Genomic DNA, 25,342 nt, shown 5'->3' on the forward strand with positions numbered 1-25,342 from the left:
AACAGGGCTAGGGTTAGGGTTAAAAGGGTTAAGAGGGTTAGGGTTAGGATAAAAAAAAACTAACTGATGAAAAACAGCTGGTCAGAACAAAGGGAAACATATGGACAACAGGGTGGGTCATGTGCAATTTTCATGGTGCGCCCCCTGTGGGTGGGTCAGGGTAGGCTGAGTCCGCCCCCTGTGGGTGGGTCAGGGTAGATGACTCCGCCCCCTGTGGGTGGGTCAGGGTAGGCTGAGTCCAGTCGGTGTCCTGTTGAAGTCAGCTCCCAGTAGCGCCACGTACTTAACGCTAATATCAAACAAAAAGAACTTCTTTAGGCTATTTTCATCTCACGTCAATATTCTACGTCTACCTTTTTTCTTCCATGGTTACTGCTCAAAAGTCACCGTAAAATAAATACACTTATAAAATATGACAGACTTCTGCCTGGGGGAGCACAGATCCATGGTCATTTAAACTGTGAAAACGCTTAGGGGTCATGCGCACGCATGCGCATGCTCAGTAGCGCTAGGAAGCTCAACTCGCCAGGACACCGGGTTTCACTGACACATCGTGGGAAGATGGTGCTCGACTTGGACCTATTCAGAACCGACAAAGGCGGGGACCCAGAAGCCGTCCGGGAGACCCAGAGGAAGAGGTTTAAAGATGTGTCCCTGGTGGATAAGCTGGTTTCCGCGGACACAGAGTGGAGGAAATGTAAGTGTTCCAGTCCCAGCGGCTGACGGTAGCCGCTAATGCTAATGCTAGCTTAGCACGATGTGTGCGGTTCAGTCTGACGTGTAGCAGGACGCGCACACTCACACAGGGGACTCAGCTAACACACATGACTGATGCAGACACTTATATGTTTAGCCTAGTTTAGTCTGATGCAGACACATGTTTAGACTAGCTTAGTCTGAGTGAATCCAGGTTAGCTTGTGTAGCAGCTAGGCTAACAGCTGTGAGTCCGCACCACAGGATGGTCTGAACACACCACAGTTCATTCTAAAAGTGACCAGTTTAAACAGTTTTAACTCTGTGTCTGCTTCACTGGGACAACACCAGAGTTATAAGGGACTTATTTCAGTGAATGTTGGTAAAGTTTCTTCCAGACGTAAATATCTGTCAAGTGTGTTGTCTTCCGCATTTATAGTGTTGATATGGAGTGCGGATAGAAGATGTCATCTAGCGTATATGCTAAAGCTAATGTTAGCCTCCTTCACAGAACACTCAGACCATATGGTTATCCGGAATTTAATTCACACTACTTAGTCAACAAATCGTCTTGCTGCTTCTAAAAAGTTCCAACGTAGCCCAAGAACCAGGCACACCCACGGAAACATGCAGGTGGTGCTAATGGTAGTTAGCATTACCAATGCCGGTGAAAACTGAAATCTGATGCAATCCCTGTTAGCAATGTGAGCAGTGTGTCAGGTCCAGCTCAGCCTCACCCTAACCCTGCAGTGGAGCTGCTGAGTCAGGACAAGTCTACCACACCAGCACAGGACTACATATACAAAAAATAAATAAATAAAAAGGTCTATATATACAGAAAAAAGGACTACATAGACAGGGTTATTCCAAAAGAATGAATGGAGTTCATAACACATTGCTTCAGTTCTCAAGCATTGTCATGGAAACAGTCAGTGACCATTTGAAAGAGGAGTTTTCTAAGGTTTGAATGGATGCCACAGGGTTAGGGTTAAAACTGGTTTACACATATACTAACCAGCTGTCATCTCGTCCTTAACAGGTCGCTTCACTGCAGACAACCTCAACAAAGCAAAGAACCTGTGCAGCAAAAGCATTGGAGAGAAAATGAAGGTATGACAGCAACACAGCAACACAAACAGGTGGAAGAAATGTCCAAGTTAACCCTAACCCTAACCCCCTGTGTTAATGCAGAAAAAAGAACCTGTGGGGGAGGACGAGTCTGTGCCTGAAGAAGCCCTGAACCTGGAGTCTCTGACAGCTGAACTATTATCGGTACAACCCTAACCCTAACCAGGGGTTTTTCCTGGGAGCAAAATTAATAAGAGGGAGCAAAGCGACCCAGTGGGGGGGGTTCCGTTTTGAAAAACTGAGGTAAAAATGGAACATTCTGAGGCTATTTGAGAGGGATATTGTAACTCCAATGGCCCTCCTGCAATCTTTTAAAGCAAAAAATCGAAGAGTAAGTTATTCTTCTGTTAGAAGTGTAATAATGTCGCCAATTCATGTCGTTTTGAACCGTTAGACGGTCTGCCTACTATGTTTATGATCGTTTTGGAATAATTATATCGTTTTTGATGACCAGGCACGTTGTCATGTGTTGTTACTGTGGTAGTTTCGCTGGGAAAAGATCATTTTTGGAAAGATTGCATGTTGTGTAAGTACTGTGTTGCATGTAACTATAAGTGTACAGCGTAACTGTGAGCTTCGGGCTAAAAAAAAAAAAAAAAAAAAAATTTCAGTAAGGGGGCGCTAGCCAAAAGTATGAGGGCGCCGCTCCCCTGTTCCCCAGTTTAGAAAAACCTTTGGTAACCCTAACCCTGTTCTATTCTGTTCTTGACTGTATTCAATTTTATTCAGTTTTATTCTATTCTGTTCTTGACTATGTTCTATTCAATTTTATTTGGTTCTATTCTAGTCTTGACTGTGTTCTATTCTGTTTTATTCAGTTCTATGCTGTTCTTGACTCTGTTCCATTATTCTCCCTTCTTCAGGCACTGACTGTCACCCAGATTAAGAAGGTGCGTTTGTTGGTCGACGAGGCAGTGGAGAAAACTGACAGTGAGCGGATCAAACTGGAGGCAGAGCGCTTCGAGTACCTGAGGGAGATCGGCAATACCCTGCACCCGTCTGTACCCATCAGCAACAATGAGGTAGGTACCCTGCACCCGTCTGTACCCATCAGCAGCAGTGAGGTAGGTGTGTAATACCCTGTTGTTCTAACAAGTGTTCTGGATACCATGTTACCATTATCTGTTATACTACCGTGCTGTGCCGTCTTCTTCCTCTTATTTGGGTCTGGGTGGGGGGGGGGGCAGCAGCCTCAGCAGAGGAGCCCACAAAGCTCCCTCTCCAACCACTCCCACTAGCTCTTCTGGGGGAATCCCAAGGCATTCCCAGACCAGGTAAAACCCCTCCAGTGTGTCCTGGGTCGGCCCACAGGTGGAATATCTTATATTTAATGTCTTGCAAAATGAACAGATAATATTAGGTTAGATTTTTTTTTCAATTAAAATTGAAACAAAACAAAAGGTGCAAAAAAAAAAAAACAAGGTGCATTGAGATTAAAAGGGAAATAAACATCTGTGAAAGGTTCAGGCTTCTGGACCAGAGTCTGGACCAGTGTGTGGACCAGCTGGTCCAGAACTCCATGGTCCTGGTCCTTTTTCTCTTTCCTACGTGAACAGTCATATAAATGCATAAATGAAAAACAGAACACATGATGACAGATTCCTTCTATGATGTGACATGTGACATGTCTGACCTGGGCCGTTGTAAAGGACAGTAGACGATGGTCCAGCGCACAAATGAGCTGCAGGTTCAGAAAAAGAGGCAAGTCGGTCCGGTCCATTTCAGGTGGAAATCACAAACATACAGAATAAATCGGTGTTCAGCTCACGGCGACAACATGAATCCATCCAGTTCTGTGATTTAGATTTAGTGTCAGACTGATGACCAGTTAGCATTAGCATGAGGTTAACCCGACTTTTGACTAAACAGCTGATGCCGCTGATACTGTTACAGCATGGAACCAACTGAACAGTGAATATTTGTCTTTTTCAGACCTTTGGTTTTGTTCAGATCCTCTGCCACTGTTGTAGTCCTTTAGTTTCTTTTAATTCTGCTTAAGTTTCTTCTTCTTTTCTCGTATTTCTTTAGGTGTGTCTTACATTTGGCTCTAACAGCTTTTACTCGAACCTCGATTGTTTCGTGTTGGCGATTTAAAGTCCGTCTGAATTTCCTCCTCCGCAAAAACGCTCCAAACAGCCTGGACCTCGTCATCCGTCCACTTGTCGTAGTATCTCTTTTGGTCCATTTTCTGAATTATCAAAATACAAGGCTTGTGGAAATTAAATAAAGAATGAATTAAATTGTGGCAGGTGAACAGAACACAGAAACGCTGTCAATGTAGTCCACCAATCAGCATTCTCCAGCACACAGTCCCGCCCCTAAGACTTCCTGGTAATCTGAAAAGTACTACCTCCTACCAGGAACTGCTTCAGGAAAAGTTTGGGGCTGAGGGAGAGTTATTTACCCGGGTAATTTTCAAGGTTCACGGTAATGCTCAAAGTTCCTGTGGTGGAAGTGGGCCTGGTGGAACTGCTGTAGCTGTCCACAGTCACCTTCAGTGGACTGGTTTTCAGGGTTAAGAGCTGCAGAGCAGTTTTCTGTGTCTGTTGATTGTCCAAAGGACTGGATGCTGTCAGTGTGGTTCTTTTCCAACGCTGTGTTTTCTGTCTTTAAGGATGAAGACAACAAGGTGGAGCGTACTTATGGGGACTGCACTGTCCAGAAAAAGTACTCCCACGTGGACCTGGTGGTCATGATCGACGGTTTTGATGGAGAAAGAGGAGCCATCGTGGCGGGGAGCAGAGGGTACTTTCTGAAGGTGAGCTCTAAACATGTGGATCAGTACAGACCAGACCAGTGCAGACCAGTAGATACCAGTGGAAACCAGTACAAACACGCTGACATTCTTGTCCTAGGTTTTCCTCTTTTCCTTTAAACTGATCCCAGGTTTTCCTCTTTTCCTTTCTCCTGGCTTTTTCTTTTCCATTAAAATGATCCCTCAGATGAAATGCACTCAAAAAGTTTTAAGTAGTATTAGAAAACAGATAAACACTCCTCAGTCTACATCTAGGGCTATGAAAATTTCTCACATTATAGATTTTTTGCCTGGTCAATTGGATTTACGGTTTCATGAATGGGAGAGGAAGGGTCTTATGGTTATAGATGATTTGTTTGAGGGAGAACATTTAAAATCCTTTAGTCAGATTCAGGAGAAATATGGTTTGATTTCTTCTGATTTTTATAGATTTCTGCAGTTGAGAAGTTATTTGATGTCACATAAAGAATGATCACTTCTTCAAACACAAGCCACTGACTTGGAAAGTTTTTTCATAAAGATCATGAAAGAAGATAAACGAGACAAGATTGTGTCAAATCTTTACAAATGCTTACATTTGAATATATCGGGGAGTACTCTTCAGGTAAAGGAGAAGTGGGAACTAGAAATGAATGTTGTGATTGGGGACCAAGAATGGGAACAATTGTGTGAAAATGGACACAAACTGACATGCAGCCCAACATGGAAAGAGTTTATTTGGAAAGTGAACGTTAGATACAGACCTGATCAAAATCTTAAGACCAGTTGAAAAATAGCTAGAATTTACCTTTTGCACATTTGGATCTTAATGAGGTTTTAAGTAGAGCTACAATATACAAAAGCAAGAAGGGGGAGTGAGACAAAAAGCACTTTGAAAAAGTAATTTATTGAAAACGACAAGTAAACTGAAATAGGCTGTTTATCAGGTGATCAAAAGTTTAAGACCATCGCTCAAAAAATTACAAAAAACTCTCCAAACCAGAACAAAAAATGTTCTCAGTAGGACTCAAATAATAATAATAAACTTTATTTGTATAGCACCTTTCATACAGAAATTGTAGCCCAAAGTGCTTTACATTGATTGAAAAAATACAATATTAAAGTACATTAAGATTTGATTATACATCAAGAAATAAAATAAAATTTGAGAGAAATACAATAAAATAAAAATAAAACAGCGCACATTAAAATATTTGATTATGCATAGAATTTTTGAAGTGCAAGAAATAAGATGAAATTTGAAATACAATAAAACAAAAAATAAAAACAGAAATACAATAAAATAAAAATAAAAAAAACGCACATTCCTGGTTCCTGAATTGTGACCCCATTTTTATCTCCTTACAAAGGCTAATGAGAATAAAAATGTTTTTAATTTGGTTTTAAATATATTCAGTGAACTGGCTTCTCTAATGTCTTTTGGAATTGTATTCCATAACTTTGGTGCATAGTTAGTAAAGGCTGCGTCCCCCATTTTCTTTGTAATATTTCTGGGAGTCGCTAGTAACCCTGCGTTTGATGACCTCAGTGTTCTAGTTTGTACATAATTGATCAGTGAGTTTGCAATGTAACTTGGTCCGGTTCCATTTAGAGCTTTATACGTGAGGAGTAGTATCTTAAAATCAATTCTGTAGGTTACCAGTAGCCAGTGCAGGGAAACCAACACTGGAGTAATGTGCTCTCTCTTCTTGGTTTTGGTTAATAACCTAGCTGCAGAGTTGTGAATCAGCTGAAGTCTGTCTGTGCTGCTTTTTGGGAGACCTGTAAGGAGTGCATTACAGTAGTCCAGTCTGCTGGAGATAAAAGCATGGACCAGTTTTTCAGCATCCTTTCCATTTATAACCGGCATTACTTTGGCTATGTTTCTGAGGTGGAAGAATGACGTTTTAGTGACTTTCTTTATGTGGGACTTAAAGTTTAAGTCTGAGTCTATAATGACTCCCAGACTTGTCACTTCTGGTTTGATCCAGGAAGTGAGTTTGCCCATCCTATTCGTCAGCATTTCCGTTTTTGCTTTTGGGCCAACAAGCAGGATTTCAGTTTTTTCCTCATTCAGTTTCAGAAAGTTCCTGCACATCCATTGATTCATTGCTGTGAGGCAGTTTGTAATGGAATGGATGGCTGTCACGTCATTGGGTTCTGCGGAGGTGTATATTTGTGTGTCGTCTGCGTAGCTATGGAAGCTAACATTATGTTTTCTGATGATATCTCCAAGTGGTAGCATATATAAGGAGAATAGTAGTGGACCCAGGCAGCTCCCTTGTGGAACCCCATAGCATGTATCATGTGTGTTTGACACGTGATCTCCAAGCCTGACGTAGTACTGTCTTCCCTTAATATACGTTTTGAACCACTGTAGTACACTGTCAGAGAGACCTACGAGCTTTTCTAGCCGATTAATCAGGATGTCATGATCAATTGTATCAAATGCAGCACTTAGGTCAAGGAGGACCAGGATTGAGACCTTGTTGGCATCAGAGTTGAGCCTGAGGTCACTGATTATTTTGGTGAGGGCGGTCTCAGTGCTATGACCAGCCCTGAAGCCTGATTGGAATTCCTCTAAGATGTTATTCTCTTTGAGATAGTGATTTATTTGAGCAGAGACTATCTTTTCCAGTACTTTGCCTATGAACGGGAGATTAGATATAGGACGAAAACTGGTCATAGCGTTACTGTCAAGGTTAGGTTTCTTTAGTAAGGGTTTGATAACAGCTGTTTTGAAGGCATCTGGGAAGATACCAGTATGAAGAGATTTGTTTATGATTTGGAGTAAATGATCTGAGACGCTGTCAAATATTCTCTTAAAGAATGCAGTGGGAATTGGATCGACACATGAGGTTGAGGAGTTACATTCCCTGACAGTTCGGTAGAGTTCTGCTGATGTAATGCAGGTGAATTTTCCCATGGTCACAGTACAGGGACTGCAGGCAGCATCTGTTAATGTGGTGGAATTAATGCTGGGTCTGATTGAACTTATTTTGTCCTTGAAGAACAGAGCAAGCTCCTCGCACTTGGATGTGGAGGGCTGTAGTGGGGTGGGGGGGGTGTTGAGCAGCTTGTCGATAGTGGAGAATAATATTTTGGAATTTCCAGCATTCTCTGTGATAATTTTTGAGAAGTAATCTTTTCTTGCAACTCGAATGGATTGATTATAGGTGGTAATTGCAAGTTTATATGCATCATAGTCAACTGTAAGTTTGGTTTTTCTCCATTTTCTCTCAGCTCTCCGACAGGTTTGTTTGTTTTGACTAACAGTGCTGCTGCCTAGCCATGGGGAAATTCTGACCTTCGACTTCCTTTTAACCCTTAACAGAGCAACAGCATCCAAAGCAGATGATAGTGCATTGTTAAAATTGTCCACCATGGAATTTAAAGAGCAGTCTAGGTTGTTAGGTGCCACTGTTCGCATTATGTTCATAAACTTTTCTTCAGCTCTGTCATCTAATACCCGTTTTTTGATTACAGCCTGTTTTCTGGTCTCTGTTAACATCAGGCTGGCGTCAAAGTACACACAGTAATGGTCAGATATGGGTACTTCGGTTACTGTAACCTTGTCGATATTAACTCTTGCTGTTATCACTAAGTCAAGGGTGTTACCAAGTTGGTGTGTGGGATCCTTTACATGCTGTTCTAGTCCACAGCTGTCCACTAAGTTCATAAGCTCCAAAGCCTTGGGATAATTTTTCTTATTAATATGAATATTTAAGTCCCCGTGTATTATTAGTCTTTCACATCTAGTGATACTTAGTGAGATCAGCTCTGAGAATTCCTGAAAAAACAGTGAAGAATGTTTAGGTGGTCTGTATACTGTGATTACAAACAGAGATAATTGTGTTTTGAATTCAACAGCCAGATATTCAAAAGATGTTAATTCACCTAAGTCAATGTCACTGCATATAAGTGACGTGGATAGAATGGCAGCTAGTCCACCCCTCTTTCTATTATGTCTGACTGACTGATAATGTTTGTAGTTTGGAGGACACGTCTCTATCAGCGTTGCTACTCCAGTGACACTGTTTAACCATGTCTCCACTAGAAACAAACAGTGTAGGTTTTTTTCCATTATCAGATCATTAACTCAGTAATGAGTAGTTCCACCGTTCTTGTTAATCACTTCAAAAATTCGTTTGGGCATGCTTGATGCGAGTGTTTCCAGGAGGCTGGTGGGAACATTGCTCCAAGTGGTGAAGATGGCTTCACGAAGGGCATCAACTGTGTGGAACTGATGGCCATTTTTATAAACTTCCCTTGCCATCCATCCCCAAATGTTCTCTATGGGATTTAAATCCGGGGAACATGCGGGATGGTCCAAAAGAGTGATGTTCTTCTCCCTGAAGAAGTCCTTCGTCAAGCGAGCATTGTGAACTGCAGCGTTGTCCTGTTTTTAAACCCAGCTGTTACCACACAGACCAGGGCCCTCAGTCATGAGGGATGCCCGCTGCAACATCTGCACGTAACCGGCCGCCGTTTGACCACCCTGCACCACCTGAAGCTCCAGTGTTCCACTGAATGAAAAAGCACCTCAGATCATGATGGACCCCCCTCCACTGTGCCGGGTAGAAAACATCTCAGGTGGGATCTCCTTGTCATGCCAGTAACGTTGGAAGCCATCTGGACCGTCAAAGTTCCATTTTTTCTCATCAGAGAATAAAACTTTTTTCCACCTTTCAGTGTCCCATGTTTGATGCTCCTGGCAAAGTCTAAACGGGCAGTTTTGTGGCATTGTAGGAGACGAGGTCTTTGAATTCTTTTTTTGTATTTGAAACCCTTTTCCCGCAGATGCCGTCTGATGGTTATTGTGCTGCAGTCGGCACCAGTAAGGGCCTTCATTTGGGTGGAGGACCGCCCTGTGTCTTGACGGACAGTCAATCGGATCCTCCGGCTCAGCGCAGGTGTAATTTTTTTGGGTCTACCACTTGACTTTTTTGTTCCATAATGCTCAGGATCTGTCCAAAAATGTAGAATGATGGTCTTACTGCGTCCAACCTCAGCAGCAATGGCACGCTGCCAGAGGCCTCGCTTATGCAGCTCGACGATCCGACCACGTTCAAGAAGAGAAAGCTTCTTAGCTTTAGCCATCAGGAGGGCATGACCGTGTGAATGCCCGACAGAAAATGAGAATTTGGAGCAGATTTTGGCTTTTATAGCCTGCGGTCTTAAACTTTTGATCAGCTGATAAACAGCCTATTTCAGTTTACTTGTTGTTTTCAAGAAATTACTTTTTCAAAGTGCTTTTTGTCTCACTCCCCCTTCTTGCTTTTGTATATTGTAGCTCTTCTTAAAACCTCATTAAGATCCAAATGTGCAAAAGGTAAATTCTAGCTATTTTTCAACTGGTCTTAAGATTTTGATCAGGTCTGTATTTTAAAACCCCATTTATTATTTCTAAGTTTGACAAAACTAAAACAAATTTATGCTGGAGACATTGTGGACAAATTGGAGATCACACACAGATTTTTTGGGATTGTCCAAAACTTAAGTCTTTCTGGGAGGGAATTAGGGGGGAACTTTCTAAAATACTACACACTTGCATTGAATTTGACCCACTGATTTTTATCTTTGGAGTGCTCCCTACTAATTTTTTAAATAAGGATTAAGAATATCTTTTGAAAATTCTTGTCTTGGTAGCAAAAAAAATGGTAACTGTATCCTGGTATAAACCACTTCCTCCAACAATAAATCAGTGGAAGGAAAGAATTGTGAGGGTCTATACAATGGAAAAAATAACAGCAAACCTAAACCTTAGCACTGATTTGTTCAAGAAGAGGTGGAATCCTTTGATAACCCATTTGGATTTGATATTGTAGCATTTGAGAGTCTGGCGCTGGGGGGATATTATTTGTATTTTTATGTAATTATTAAAATAATTGTAGGCAGATATACTAGGTATGCAAATAAGACCTTGTAACAGTACACTGATTTGAGGTACCAGTTTGCCGAGAAGTTATGTTTATTTGTTTATTTATTTATTTTTAATGTTATAAAAGATATGTAGCTTTCTACATTAAGAATATGTAAGGATTGTACATATTGTAAAGTTTGAAATATGAATAAAATTTTGTTCCAAATAAAAAATAAAAATAAAAAAAAAAATAAAGATCCCTCAGTGTGATGGCGTTCCCATGTGTTGTGTTCAGGGCCCGTTGGTGTTCCTGGAACAGGCTCTGATCAACTACGCCTTACGGATCCTCTACAGTAAAAACTACACCATGCTGTACACGCCGTTCTTCATGAGGAAGGAGGTGATGCAGGAAGTGGCCCAGCTCAGCCAGTTTGATGAGGAGCTGTACAAGGTACGAGCGCTTCATCTGTTTATGGAGTTAAAGGTGAACAGCAGCGTAGGGATGGAACAATTACCAGTAGAATCATAAATGGTGGTAAAATTGCAGACGGTTAGTATTAGCATTTAAATTCTAATTCTTATGATAATCGTGTTTGATTACCGTACTTTTAGGGAAAAAACGCCTATGTAAAGATCTGCTTTTATGTCTAATATTTGAGTATAGTTTTAATTTATTACAGTTTTAATTTTCTATACCTAATATTTGGAACCAATATTCACTTTTAAAGTCTGTGAAAAGGTTCATTAAGCATCTGTGTGTTATTTATGCAATAAATTATATACATTTTTCAAATCGGATTTTTTTTTTTTTTCTGTCTTTTTGTGTTTTTATTGTAGGTTGAAGTGAAAAAATATTAGACAGCTGATATAGATTTGGTTTTTCAAAATACAACTTGGTTAAATTATTTCAGTGTGTTTATCAGTACTTTTTGAACATTTTCAGCACAATTTCGATAATAATAATGATAACTGTGATCATTTTGGTCACAATAACAGTTATCTGAAATGTTCATATGGGTCCATCTCTGCAGCGTCGTCATGACAGAAGTGTTCATATGTGTGTTTTCCAGAAGGGCAGACATTCTGTAGACAAAGGTAACATTAGACTGAACTAATAGATAAATAATTGATAGTGAATACAATAAATAAAGCTATTCTGCTAATGAATGGACATGATGTCACTGGTCATGTGATTGTTGTTTACACCACCTTATTGGTAGGCACACTATCTGGATCCAGAAAGTCAGAACTGTTGCTTTATATCGTGTTTTTCTTTGGACTGGTGTTTGCATGTTTTGTTATTTGCGGATATGTCTGCTTGTGATAAAGGCACCATATGCTGCGTTTCCACTCCATGGTACCGGCTCGGTTTGACTCGACTCGACTTGGCCTTTTTGCATTTCCATTACGAAAAAGGACCTGGAATCTGGTACCCGGTACGACTTTTTTGGTATCACCTCCACCGAGGTTCCAAGACTGGGAAACAGATGCTAAAACGCGACGTGTAAACAATGCAGACCACTGATTGGTCAGAGAGTTGTCTCTGTGACCCGCCGTTTTACAAAAAACAGATGTGGAAGTTCACAGTAAATGTAGCAGTAGGTTAATCTACATGATGACAGTCTGTAAAACTACACCATTCATTCAGGAGATTCAGTCTTCGATGGCCGACGTAAAAATTCAGCATGAGCTTGACGAGACAACACACAACGAGCGAGTTTATCAGCAACTCTGAGCAGACGACACAGAAGTAACGCACCACATCACTATGACGACCAGGTACTGTAAAGTGGGTAGTGTCCTGTAATAGAAACTGTCTGGAATAGGACCTGGTACCAGAGTGGAAACGGTCTGGAATAGGATCTGGTACCCAAGTCGAGCTGGTTCTATGTAGTGGAAACGCGGCAATAGATGAGTTTCAGTGTTTACTAACAACAGTGCAACTCGGAGGCAAAAACACGAGTACTAGCTCCAGCCAGGTCACATCAGCCGTACACTTCCAGGCTCTGCCCCGGAACTGGTGAACGAGCCCATATGTTAGCTGTAAAACGGTCCCATATGTTCGCTGTAAAACAGTCCATTAACTGTCTGTGTCCAAAAGCCCCTCCCATCTTCATCATGTGACTGGACCTCATGTGGAAGGCTGTCCCATAGTTAAAGCAAACTGTCACAGACGGGGGGGCAGTATTGTCACCAGCTCCAGCTGAACTCAGCGGTGTTGCCCGCCATAGCTCCGCCCACTTCCATCTGCCTCACCCAGCTGAGGAAACTCAAAGGGAGCAGGTAGATCCACAACCACTCTGTCTGTATAGGTGATAGTCCAGGGGAAGTCCTCCTGTCGGTTTAAAGGGCTCTGCAGCACCGGACCACATGAGGACTATTCTGTTTTTACACACCGCTAAGGCAACAGGCACGCAGGCTAACTATACTGAGAAGCTAGGCTAACTATACTGAGAAGTTAGGCTAACTATACTGAGAAGCTAGGCTAACCGCAGTAATGACTCTAAACAGAACCACCGCTTCCACCAGTGGAACCCAGCGGTCTGTATGCCGAACTGGTACTGGTGAAAGCTAAGTTATAAACGGCACACAGGAGTTTAGCAGGTCCATCCATTAACATGCTGTACGATCCAAGGAAAGCTTGCCTACCAATATGGCGTCGTAAAAAGAAAATCACGTGATCATGTGACGTTTGTGCAAAACCTCAATACTTGTGCCTTAGACACCACTGGAACTCCATCTAATATACTGAGGATTAAAAGAATTCTGACATGTCCTAATGTCCCAAACTGACATGTCCTCCAGATGCTCCAATAACACAGTTTTATCAGATATATATATGAGGAAGAGTGTGAGTGAAGAGCAGTCTTTCCTAACTCTAACCCATGGTGAAGGAGGGTTAGGGTTAGGGATAGGGTTAGTAGGATGAACCCTGACCCTGAACAGCTGTTTTCCATCAGTTTTCCATACTTTACTTTTTACTTTACTTTAGTCTGGGTTGGGGTTGGGGTTGTGGTTAGAACCATCTGTTCAGTGTCCTCGTTGTGACCTGATCATATCAACTTAATGGATCCATATTGTTTGTAGCTGATGTAGAATTTTGGATGTGTACATTCCTTGTGATCCCTTTACTTTGGGTTAGGGTTAGAACCATCTGTTCAGTGTTAGGGTTCTCTGAATGGGACAGAACTTGTCCAGTGTTTTGACTCTATGGTCTTTGTTGTCTTCCTGTCAGGTCATCGGTAAGGGCAGTGAGAGGTCTGACGATACCTCCATCGATGAAAAGTACCTGATCGCCACGTCGGAGCAGCCCATCGCCGCCTTCCTGAGGGACGAGTGGCTGAAGCCGGAGGAGCTGCCCATGCGCTACGCCGGTATCTCCACCTGCTTCAGACAGGAAGTGGGATCCCACGGACGAGACACCCGAGGGATCTTCAGGGTGCACCAGTTTGAGAAGGTTAGATGTTTGGTCCAAGATCTGAGAGTAGATGAAAAGCACACAGCGACAATCTGAAATCACAGCTGACTGAAGTGACAGAGTTCCAAATGTGAGGAAAAAGCAGCTTTGAATTCCTTAAGGTGTGTGTTCTGGGCTGGGCTTGAACCCCAACCCTGGGCTCTAGCTCTAACCCTAACTCTGGGCTCTAACCCTAAGTCTGGGCTCTTCCTCTGCTGCAGATTGAACAGTTTGTGTACGCCTCACCACATGACGGGAAATCATGGGAGATGTTTGATGAGATGATTGGAACAGCAGAGGAGTTCTATCAGTCACTGGGAATTCCATATCGCATCGTCAATATCGTCTCCGGTAGGTCCCACACACACTTCAACCAAACCCTAACCCTGTAACCCTAACCCTGTAACCCTAACCCTGTAATCCTAACCTTAACCCTATAACCCTAACCCTGTTACACAAACCCTAGTACCCTAACCCTATAACCCTATGACCCTAACCCAAACCCTATAACCCTAACCCTGTGTCAGTTCTAACCCTAACACTATAACCCTATAACCCTAACCCTAACCCTGGCTCTTTGTCCTAGGTGCTCTGAATCATGCTGCCAGTAAGAAGCTGGACCTGGAGGCCTGGTTTCCTGGGTCTGGAGCCTTCAGGGAGCTGGTGTCCTGTTCCAACTGCACAGACTACCAGGCACGACGACTGCGCATCCGCTACGGACAGACCAAGAAGATGATGGACAAGGTGAGCACCTGAACGCATCAGCAAACACACATGGACAAGGTGAGCACCTGAACGCATCAGCAAACACTAATGGACAAGGTGAGCACCTGAACGCATCAGCAAACACTGGGTCCATTTACATCCACACAATACTGCCATGTGTTCACACATGTATTCAGGTTAATCGGATTTATGTAGATTTTTTTACATCTGTGCATGTGTATAAAAAATAAATCTATATAAACTGAAGTTCTGCAGCGACACCGTGATTCGAAGGATAAAGGAAAACAAACAATGAAATGAAGGAGAGCACCAACATGTGACCTATTCTGTAGTCCTATTAGCTCCTTCCACATTAGGACAGCGAACACTAACGCTGTAGGCGTTGCCATGGTAACAAAGCAAGAGTGGATGTCCCTGAAAATGACAGGAAGTGTATGTGTGACGTCATAACGTACGTACGTCCTCTGAAAGAAATGCAATACTGGACGTAAACATGTAAACCTGGGTTTTTAGCTTACCGGCTGACAGGCCGTAAGCTATTGTCGTCATGCGGCGTCCAGCGGCGGTGTCTGTCATCCGTTACAAAAATTTCAATTGTCTTCTTCTCCGAAACTGCAATTCCAATTGACTTCAAACTTGGTATACAGCTTCTTTATGATGATGTCAACAAAAGTTAGTGAAATTATTTGGATCTGGATCTGATTCTGGATTTGGTGCGACTTTGAAAAATGTCCCCATTATAAGAGATAGGCAGTGGATTGATGCAATAACTGAGTATATATAAATGATATCCAGTGTAAATTTCTACAGTCCAGCCCTGATGGGGAGATGACCAAAACTTAATGTCCACGTGCTGATCAGGATCTTCTTCTGGATCCAGGAACTTATGGAAAATTTAACGTGGGCTCTTATGGGGAAAACATTTCAATCATCTTCTTTTCTGAAACTCCAGTTCTGATTGACTTCAAACTTGGTATACAGCTTCTTTATGATGATGTCAACACAAGGTATTGAAATTATTTCGATCCAGATCTCATTCTGGATTTGGTGTGACTTTCACAAATTTTCCCATTATAAGAGATAGGAAGTGGATTGATCTAATAAATCAGTATCAATGATATTTATTTGGAATTTGAATTTTTTACAAATCTGATTGGAATATGACCAAAATATGGGCTATTTCTGTAATAGAATAAATACACAGAACTGGGTGAGAATAAATGGCATCTGGATACATTTCCCTAACTTTTTCATTTGGCCGGTAAGCTACAGGGCCATCAGTCCAATTTTTAATGATCGCATTTATGAAGTGAGTGTCAACGCATCACATCTGATGATGGAAATTTTGGGATTGGTCCCAGTTTTCAGATTTTTATGGTCATGTAAACAAGATCAATGTCTGACTGTGATGATGGAAACACAGCCACAGACAAGAATGTACGTCTGTGAGCCTCAAAAAAAAAAAATAAATTTTTTTTAAATGTCTGAGCCTCAAAAATAAAATAAAATTAATAAATAAGTAAATTAAAAAAAAAGTCTGAGCCTCAAAAAAAAATGTATATATATGTGTATATATATATATATATATATATATATATATATATATATATATATATATATATATAAAAACTTCTGTGAGCCTCTGACCTAAGTATGAAGACACACTGGGTTAGGGTTAGACCTGGATTATAAACCAGTTAGACTCAGACCTGGATTGTAAACCAGTTAGTTCAACTCCTTATGTTCTCTCTGAATTCACATAGCAGTGGTAGAAAACCTGGGGCTCGTTTCTGCACTAGTTCATTAAATTGTTAAGCCCAGCGCAACGCAAAATGCGTCTATTTAACACATTTTGCGCTATCCCGTTTCTGGTCTCGCTCTTTGTTCGTTAACAACTAATGCAGCGCAAAATGTGTTCGTTCATTCGTTAGTTCATTAACCCCAACGCAACACAAAATGCGCTATCCCGTTTCTGGGCTAGTTCATTAAAAATGAGCGCTCGCCCAGTTCCTCGTTAAAGGGCTGATTTTAACGTGGACCTCGGAGGTCCGCGTTAGAAAGAGGATGTAATTCTTGTAGCTTCATTTCACTTCATTTCTGTCATGTATTTCCTTTGAAATATTATTTACATTTGTAGAAGATTTTAACACAAGTCTGACAATATCTGTAATGATATCAGATTTTTCCCATGGACATTTTGCACTGATAAAAACAAATTTACTGAGTGAGGACTGATCCACTCACTGAAATTTATTTCTATGGATTTATGGATAACTAGAAAAGCACTCGGAGAGTGCAGACCTCCGCCAAGGCAGATCAGTGCCCCCCCCATCACCACCAAAATTTTATCATTTGTTCCTTGTGCCAGTATCAACATTTCCTGAAATTTTCATCCAAATCCGTCCATAACTTTTTGAGTTATCTTGCACACGGACAGACAAACAAACCAACGCCGGCAAAAACATAACCTCCTTGGCAGAGGTAAATATAGATTAGTACAGGACAAAGTGTGTGTGGCTTTGAGAGATGAATGAATGAATGAATGAATGAATGAGAACCATATGGGACCAGAGAACTGGTGACACACACACCAGCAGGGGTGTGTGTGTCTGTGCGTGCCCCTAATGAGATATGAGCACGTGGATGAGAGGAACAGAACAGCATTCAGTTTTTCTGTACAATCTGTTTTTCCTGTTGTTGCCGTGGTTATGACCAACAGTGACTGTTTAGAGTTCTGTTAGTAAAGTCACCAGTGCAGAAGAACTAGGGTCATCCTTAGACACGTGATATATATGTGTAAATAATTCAGTTCAGTTCAGAGTATGCGTGCGTGCGTGTGTGTGTGTGTGTGTGTGGGGGGGGGGTGCAGACAGCTGAGGAGGTCCATCTATAGTCAGATGAGGAGGTCCATCCAGACAGGTGAGGGTAAGGGAGGTGGTCACAGATCTTTGCTCACAGATATCTCTAATACTTCTTCATTCTAATCATAATGCTGTCAGATGACTGAAACAGTGGGAGCAGAGGCGTTCATTCTGGGTTAAATAGTGAACGCACCTGTTTAGCGCACCCTTCAACGCAAATAGTGAGTGAACGATGGCTTAGCGAACGAAACAAGTGCAGAAATGGAATTTTGGTTCGTTAAGCCTCTGCGTTCGCCAATCCATCATTCACTCACTATTTGCGCTGAAGGGCGAACAAACGGCTGCGTTCACTATTTAACCCAGAAACGAACCCCTGGACCATCACATGTTCCTGTTACTGGTTTCATTGGTATCATTTGTACAATCATGTAACTCATTGCAGATGTAAAAAAATAAATAAATAAAGCTGCAAGCAGCATTGAAAGGCCCTCGCCACAGGCACATCCAGTACAAGTAATTCGACCTGCTTAAATGACTATCGCCCCATAGCACTCACTCCAATTACAATGAAGTGCTTCGAAAGGATAGTCATGACCCACATCAAAAAAAGCATCCCGGACACTGTGGACCCTCTACAGTTCGCATACCGCCAGAACCGGTCCACTAATGACGCAGTCAACACTGCCATTCACACAGCCCTTTCGCACCTAGAGGGACAGGACACATAAGTCAGAATGCTATTTATAGACTATAGCTCTGCATTCAACACAGTTAGCCCCCACAAACTCACAGACAAGCTCCTCACACTTGGACTGACACCCTCCCTCTGTAACTGGGTGCTGAACTTCTGAACAGACAGACCCCAGTCAGTCAGAGTCCACAACCGCACATCCAGCTCCAGAACAGTAAGCACTGGGATACCACAGGGGTGTATGCTGAGTCCGCTCCTCTACACGCTCTTCACCTATGACTGTGTGGCCTCCTAGAACAACACCAGCGTCATTAAATTTGCGGATGACACTACAGTTATCGGCCTGATCACTGGTGGGGTTGAAACATCATACAGAAGAGAGGTGGCAGACCTGGTGACTTGGTGTCACGACAACAACCTTCATCTCAACACAGACAAGACCAAAGAGATGATTATCGACCTAAGAACAAGGGAAAAGGAGCCACACAAACCCCTGTATATTGACGAGACTGAGGTGGAGAGGGTGAAAACCTTCAAGTTTCTTGGCACCTACATCAGCGAGGACCTCACCTGGTCTCACAACACCCAACAAATTATCAACAAGTCCCAACAGAGATTGTACTTCCTGAGAAGACTGAGGAAATTTGGCATGTCAACCAAAATCCTCAGCTGCTTCTACAGATGCACTATCGAGAATGTCCTCACCGCCTCTATCACAGTCTGGTACGGAAACTACACAGCACAAAACAGGAAGGCACTCCAGCGGGTGATCAAGACTTCACAGTATATTGCTGGGGCAGCCTTCCCCTCACTGCAGGACATTTACAAAACCAGAGTCTTACGAAGAACACACAACCTGATCAGAGACAGCACACATCCACAACACTCACTCTTCACGCTCCTACCATCAGGCAGACGTTACAGGAGTTTGAAGTCTAGGACCACAAGGCTGGCAAACAGCTTCTACCCACAGGCCATCAGACTTCTCAATGAATCACTTAAACATGCCGCACGCAACACAAGCATATACTGTTAGCACTGAACACTTTACTGCTGGTTTTAATTGTTTTAATTTTATATAGTTGATTTTATTAGTACTATTGTTTCCCCTATTCTCATTTATTTTTAGTGCGTTATGTTTTTTAGGGAGATGAACCGAATAAGAATTTCATTGCGTAGTATAACTACCTGTTTTGCTGTGCACATGACAATAAAAACTCTTGAATCTCTTAAATCTTGAAGTATGTCCATCGTTCAGCAGGTGGTGCTGTAGCTCCAAATTTTAATGTCTTCTGATAAATGGGTGTAGGCCTGAGAGATTGACAACTGACTCAAATTTGAGCCAAATCGGTGATCGTATGTTCAAACTGAAGCAAGTAGTAGTAGTAGTAGTAGAAGTAGTAGTTTATTTCGAGCACATAGAATCATCAGATAACAAAGAATCATACAACATGGTCAAAAGGAATAAATAAATAAATAAAATTTTTGCGCTCGAAAAGGAGTGGGAAGAAGTATAACTTATTGACTCCCATCCCCAGTCAATTATTGTAAAGGTAAAGTTGTAGGGGGCGCTATAGTGCCAAATTTCAAATTTTTCTTATAAATGGGTGTAGGCCTGGGAAATAGATGTCTGAGTCAAATTTGAGCCAAGTTGATGATTGTATGTCTGAACTGAAGCAATTTTTATAAAAAATAAATTTGCAGGGGGCGCTACAGTGCAAAATTTCAATTTCTTTCAATAAATGGATGTAGACCGGGGAGAGAGACATCTGATTCAAATTTGAGCCAAATCCGTGTTTGCATGTCCAACCTGAAGCAATCTTTGTAATGGTAAATTTTCAGAAAAACTTTGCAAAGTTTGTGACCTTGTCACACAAAAACGATGACACCGATCCCAAAAATTCAGCTAACTTTTGACGCCCCACTTCTCTAGATACTGTACATTGATTTTGAGCTCATTTGGCCAGACGCCCAAGGAGGAGATAGTTAAAATACGACAACAGCGAAAACGCTGACTCAGCATTTTGGAAATTTCAATCCAATATGGCCGACAAAGGGTTGGTTTAGGGGCGTGGCCATGATAATATTTTTTTGTTTGTCTCCTCACAAATAATCTGTGTACTGATTTTCGTGGCTCAATGACAAACTTTACATTGGACGTGCTCCCATTGGCATAATTTATTTCCACTTTTCAAGGGGGCGCTGCCGCAGAATTTCTTTACCAACATCTATGAAACCTATATGCAAATTCAATTTCTTGCACATTTCTGAATTTTGGGCAAAATTTGGTGAGTTTTCATAAATGTTTAGGGGGTCAAATTTGAGCTCAAAGTGCAGGAGAAGGAAAAAAATAATAATAATATGAGCAAGAAAAATATAACTGTTTCTATGGCAACCACACATTTGGCTTTATTTGAAAGCTCTCTAGGTCCCCGACATGTCTGTGGGGTCAGAGGTCACGTGTCATGCACTTACAGACACATGACTGACCCCAAGTGGGCGTGTCCTATTGACTCCCATTCATTCAGAGCAGGTGTAAATATGTGGGTGTGTCCATGTCATATACATGTTCTTATAGGTCTGACTGTCATGAATATGAGTAAGAGTGGAGACAGACCCAGTAGGCCCACTGCAGACCCAATAGGTCCTGTGCCAGCTTTACTTGGCTCTGGCCTAAAAATAATAATAATGATGATGACAGAAATGAGAGCTGGACCAAATACTTGAAGCTTTGTGTTGAATGTTGACATGTGATTGGACAGAAGACCTGGTCTGGTCCCTCCCATGTTTGTCTGTGGTGGACTGGAGGACTTTAAATGTGTCTGTGACATCTTCTGTTTGGTAGGCGGAGTTTGTCCACATGTTTGTCTTCTGTTTTGTAGGCGGAGTTTTTCCACGTTTGTCTTCTGTTTTGTAGGAGGAGTTTGTCCACATGTTTGTCTTCTGTTTTGTAGGCAGAGTTTGTCCACGTTTGTCTTCTGTTTTGTAGGAGGAGTTTGTCCACATGTTTGTCTTCTGTTTAGTAGGAGGAGTTTGTCCACATGTTTGTCTTCTGTTTAGTAGGAGGAGTTTGTCCACATGTTTGTCTTCTGTTTTGTAGGAGGAGTTTGTCCACATGTTTGTCTTCTGTTTAGTAGGAGGAGTTTGTCCACATGTTTGTCTTCTGTTTTGTAGGCGGAGTTTGTCCACATGTTTGTCTTCTGTTTTGTAGGAGGAGTTTGTCCACATGTTTATCTTCTGTTCTGTAGGCGGAGTTTGTCCACATGTTAAACGCCACCATGTGCGCCACCACTCGTGTGATGTGTGCCATCCTGGAGAACTACCAAACTGAAGAAGGCATCGAGATTCCAGAGAAACTCCGAGAGTTCATGCCCCCAGGTACACTCTGAGGAACACTGGGTTAGGGTTAGGGTGCAGGAAAACCATGTATGTACGGTTCACAGTGAACCCACCGCACTCAGTCAAACCAGGGAGCGTGAAGTTGGTTCTGTTAACAGAACCAGTTCCATTTTCGATTCTCGGAACCGATTCCGTTTACGGATCCGGTTCTGTTTACGGATCCAGATCCATTTAAGGATCCAGTTCCATTTAAGGGTCATGGAACTAAACGGTGCTCCGCCCTCACAGCCCCGCCTCCTATGGGGCTTAGAGCTGCTCTAACCCACAGTGAACCAGCAGACCCAGCTGGTCCTCCACAGACTTCAGCTCTAGTTCTGAATAATGCTGTCCATCAGGTCCAACCCTTAAATTAATCCTCATGTGCACTGCTCTGCTGTTTATGTTTTCTTTAATGCTGGTGAATGTCATTTTATTTCACTTCATTAATGCCAACTCTAACTCCCACATCGCCACATCATGCAGGAAGCCATCCTACGGGCTCCGAACACGCCTTCTGCGGCCTTGCAGACCGGTGCACTAAGCCGCTGTGACCCGGTCCACCATGCCGCAATACCTTCTGAACTATTAATCCTATCAATACATGGAAATCATTGGTGTCAAATGCAGATTGCCATCTTTTCATGATCAAAGTTGAGCTTCCAGCCCAGCTTGGTACCGAGTTCTGTAAATGAAAACTGTTCTCGGATCCGGATCCGTGCCCCGGGTCACAGCGGCTCACTGCACCGGTGTGCAAGCCGCAGAAGACGGCGTTCAGAGCCTGTAGGACGACTTCCTGCACGACGGGCGATGTGGAAGGTGGAGTTGGCATTAAGGAAGTTATAAATCACATTCACCAGCATTAAAGAAAACATAAACAGCACAACAGTGCACATGTGGATTAATTTATGGGTCGGACCTGATGGACAGCATTATTCAGAACTAGATCTGAGGTCTGTGGAGGACCAGCTGGGTCTGCCGGTTCACTGTGGGTTAGAGCAGCTCTAAGCCCCACAGGAGGTGGGGCTTGGAGGGCGCTAAGCGCTTGGAGGGCGGAGCACCGTTTAGTTCCATGACCCATAAACAGAAGTGGTTCTGTACAGAACCAGTTCCGAGATCCGTAAACGGAACTAGGTCCTTAAACGGAACTGGTTACGAGAACCAAAAATGGAACTCGTTCTGTTTACGGAACCAACTTCACGCTCCCGTAAAACCCCATATGTACGGTCCACTAACCCTAACCCTGAACCCACCGTGGGTTAGGGACAGGGCTAACCCCAACCCATTGAAAGCTGGTATCTCCGGTGATGCTTGGGGGTTAGGATTAGGGTTTCAGTGTTCCACTCATGTTTCCTCTGAACTTCCTCCAGGTTTGACGGAGATCATCCGGTTCGTAAAACCCGCTCCCATCGACCAGGAAATGTCCAAAAAATCCAAGAAACAGGAAGGAGGAAAGAAGAAGAAGCAGGGGGGCGGAGACAAGAACCTGCCCAACGCCATGGAGACCATGTCCGTCAATGACTCATAGTCCATTTACAACTGCTACCCTGAACCCCTACCTTGAACCCCTAACCCTGAACCCCTAACCCTGACCCTGTCAGACACAGACTGGTGGAATACAACTGTCGTCTGCTGTCACTCATTCACTCTCACTTCCTGTCACTTCCTGTCATTTGAGAATCTCCATGTTGTGTTGATGGTGGAATGGAGGCGAGCTCTATTCCCTGTGTGGTGCATCTGACTGGAGATCATTCATGTCATTCATGCACATGAATCCAGTGATAAATAAAAGGGATCAAACCTGTTCTAAGTAGAGCCTCTGACTGTGTCTGTGTCTAACCCTAACCCTAACCCTGAGTCTGAAACCAACACAGACAAAAACCGCATCATCTGCTGTCCAGTCTGGTTCTGGTCTGGTTCCGGGTCTGGTTCTGGTCTTGTTCTGGGTCTGATTCTGGTCTGGGTCCAGGTCTGATTCTGCTCTGATTCTGTTCTGGTTCTGGTCTGGTTCCAGGTCTGGTTCGGGGTCTGATTCTGGTCTAATTCTGGTCTGGGTCCAGGTCTGATTCTTGTCTGGTTCCAGGTCTGGTTCTGGTCTGGTTCAGTGTGGTTGGACAGGACCATCAGGTCCAACAGGTCTGGTTCAGTGTGGTTGGACTGGATCATCAGGTCTATCACTCAGGGTCAGGGTGTCTCAGGATGTTCTTTTGCACGGAGCTCTTCATTGGTTCCTCTCGAGAGGGGCTGGACTCTCCACTTCTCTGGTGTTGCTTGCGGTGAGACACGGTGGGCTGGTGTGGGCGTGGTCAAAGCCCCTCAGCTCAGGCATCATGTGTTGGAGTTCCCCCCAGTGAACAAAAGGGTGGTGTCCCTGCACCTTCGGGTCGGGGACAGGTGCCTCACTGTTGTCCTAGCCTACGGGCCGAACGGCAGTGCAGAGTACCTGGCCTTCTTGGATTCCCTGGGAGGGGTGCCGGATGGTGCTCCGACTGGGGACTCCAGTGTTCTCTTGGGCGACTTCAACACTCATGTGGGCAATGACAGTGAGACCTGGAGGGGGGTGATGGGGAGGAACGGCCTCCCCAATCTGAACACAGAGTCTAGCCCTTAGGACATGGAATGTCACCTCGCTGGGAGGGAAGGAGCCGGAGCTTGTGAGAGTGGTTGAGAGATACCGTCTGGATATAGTCGGGCTCACCTCCACACACAGCTTGGGCTCTGGAACCCAACCCCTCAAAAGGGGCTGGACTCTCCACTTCTCTGGCGTTGCCCGCAGTGGAAGGCGGCGAGCTGGTGTGGGCTTGCTCATAGCCCCTCAGCTCAGCCGCCATGTGTTGGAGTTCATCCCGGTGAATGAGAGGGTCGCGTCCCTACGCCTTCGGGTCGGGGACAGGTGCCTCACTGTTGTCTCGGCCTACGGGCCGAACAGCAGTGCAGAGTACCCGGCCTTCTTGGATTCCCTGGGAGGGGTGCCGGATGGTGCTCCGACTGGGGACTCCATTGTTCTCCTGGGTGATTTCAATGCCCTCGTGGGCAACGACAGTGAGACCTGGATGGGGGTGATAGGGAGGAATGGCCTCCCGATCTGAACCCCAGTGGTGTTCTGTTATTGGACTTCTGTGCCAGTCACAGTTTGTCCATAACGAACACCATGTTCCAACACAGGGATGTCCATAAGTGCACTTGGCACCAGGACACCCTAGGCCGGAGGTCGATGATCGACATCATTGTCGTATCATCAGACCTCCGACCACGTGTTTTGGACACTCGGGTGAAGAGAGGGGCGGAGCTGTCAACCGATCACCACCTGGTGGTGAGTTGGATCCGCTGGCAAAGGAGGAAGCCGGATGGACTGGGCATGCCCAAACGTGTCATGAGGGTCTGTTGGAAACATCTGGCAGAGTCCGATGTCAGCGCAGTTTTCAACTCCCACCTGTGGGGGAACTTCTCACAGATCCCGGGGGAGGCTGGGGACATTGAGTCTGAGTGGACCATGCTCTCTATCTCCATTGTCGAAGCAGTTGCCCGGAGCTGTAGTTGCAGGGTTTCCAGTGTCTGTCGTAGCAGCAATCCCTGAACCCGGTGGTGGACCCCAGAAGTAAGGGATGCCGTCAAGCTGAAGAAGGAGTCTTATTGAGCCTGGTTGGCTCATGGGACTCCCGAGGCAACTGATAGGTACCAGCAAGCCAGGTGTGCCGCAGCCTGAGCGGTTGTGGAGGCAAAAACTCAGGTCTGGGTGGAGTTCGGGGAAGCCAAGGAGGAGAACTATCGGTCAGCCTCGAGGAAATTCTGGCAAACCGTCCGGTGCCTCAG

At 43.7% G+C, this 25,342-nt stretch overlaps 1 protein-coding gene across 2 annotated transcripts; it reads left to right on the plus strand.

Moving 5' to 3' along the window:
* Window positions 1-318: 318 nt before the first annotated feature.
* Window positions 319-23,344, plus strand: sars1 (seryl-tRNA synthetase 1). 2 transcript variants are annotated; one of them, XM_030130192.1, is made up of 11 exons: window positions 331-697; window positions 1,734-1,804; window positions 1,886-1,966; window positions 2,686-2,844; window positions 4,437-4,580; window positions 10,715-10,870; window positions 13,655-13,876; window positions 14,098-14,227; window positions 14,463-14,620; window positions 21,403-21,532; window positions 22,900-23,344. In XM_030130192.1, the coding sequence occupies exons 1-11, from the start codon at window positions 490-492 to the stop codon at window positions 23,055-23,057; spliced, it is 1,617 nt and encodes a 538-aa protein (XP_029986052.1). In that variant the 5' UTR covers window positions 331-489; the 3' UTR covers window positions 23,058-23,344. The 2 variants fall into 2 exon arrangements, with proteins under 2 accessions (XP_029986053.1, XP_029986052.1); XM_030130193.1 differs by lacking the exons at window positions 21,403-21,532; window positions 22,900-23,344 and adding an exon at window positions 21,000-21,086 and having other exon boundaries at window positions 319-697.
* Window positions 23,345-25,342: the final 1,998 nt, after the last annotated feature.

This window comes from Sphaeramia orbicularis, unplaced genomic scaffold (genome assembly GCF_902148855.1).
Source record: "Sphaeramia orbicularis unplaced genomic scaffold, fSphaOr1.1, whole genome shotgun sequence".
Taxonomy (NCBI): domain Eukaryota; kingdom Metazoa; phylum Chordata; class Actinopteri; order Kurtiformes; family Apogonidae; genus Sphaeramia; species Sphaeramia orbicularis.

Excerpts from the sequence above, each read along its gene's own strand:
- sars1 (XM_030130192.1), top strand. The coding sequence starts at position 490 with ATGCGCATGCTCAGTAGCGCTAGGAAGCTCAACTCGCCAGGACACCGG. Across the intron at positions 698-1,733 it reads GGACACAGAGTGGAGGAAAT|GTCGCTTCACTGCAGACAAC; the intron begins GTAAGTGTTCCA and ends CGTCCTTAACAG. Across the intron at positions 21,533-22,899 it reads CCGAGAGTTCATGCCCCCAG|GTTTGACGGAGATCATCCGG; the intron begins GTACACTCTGAG and ends AACTTCCTCCAG.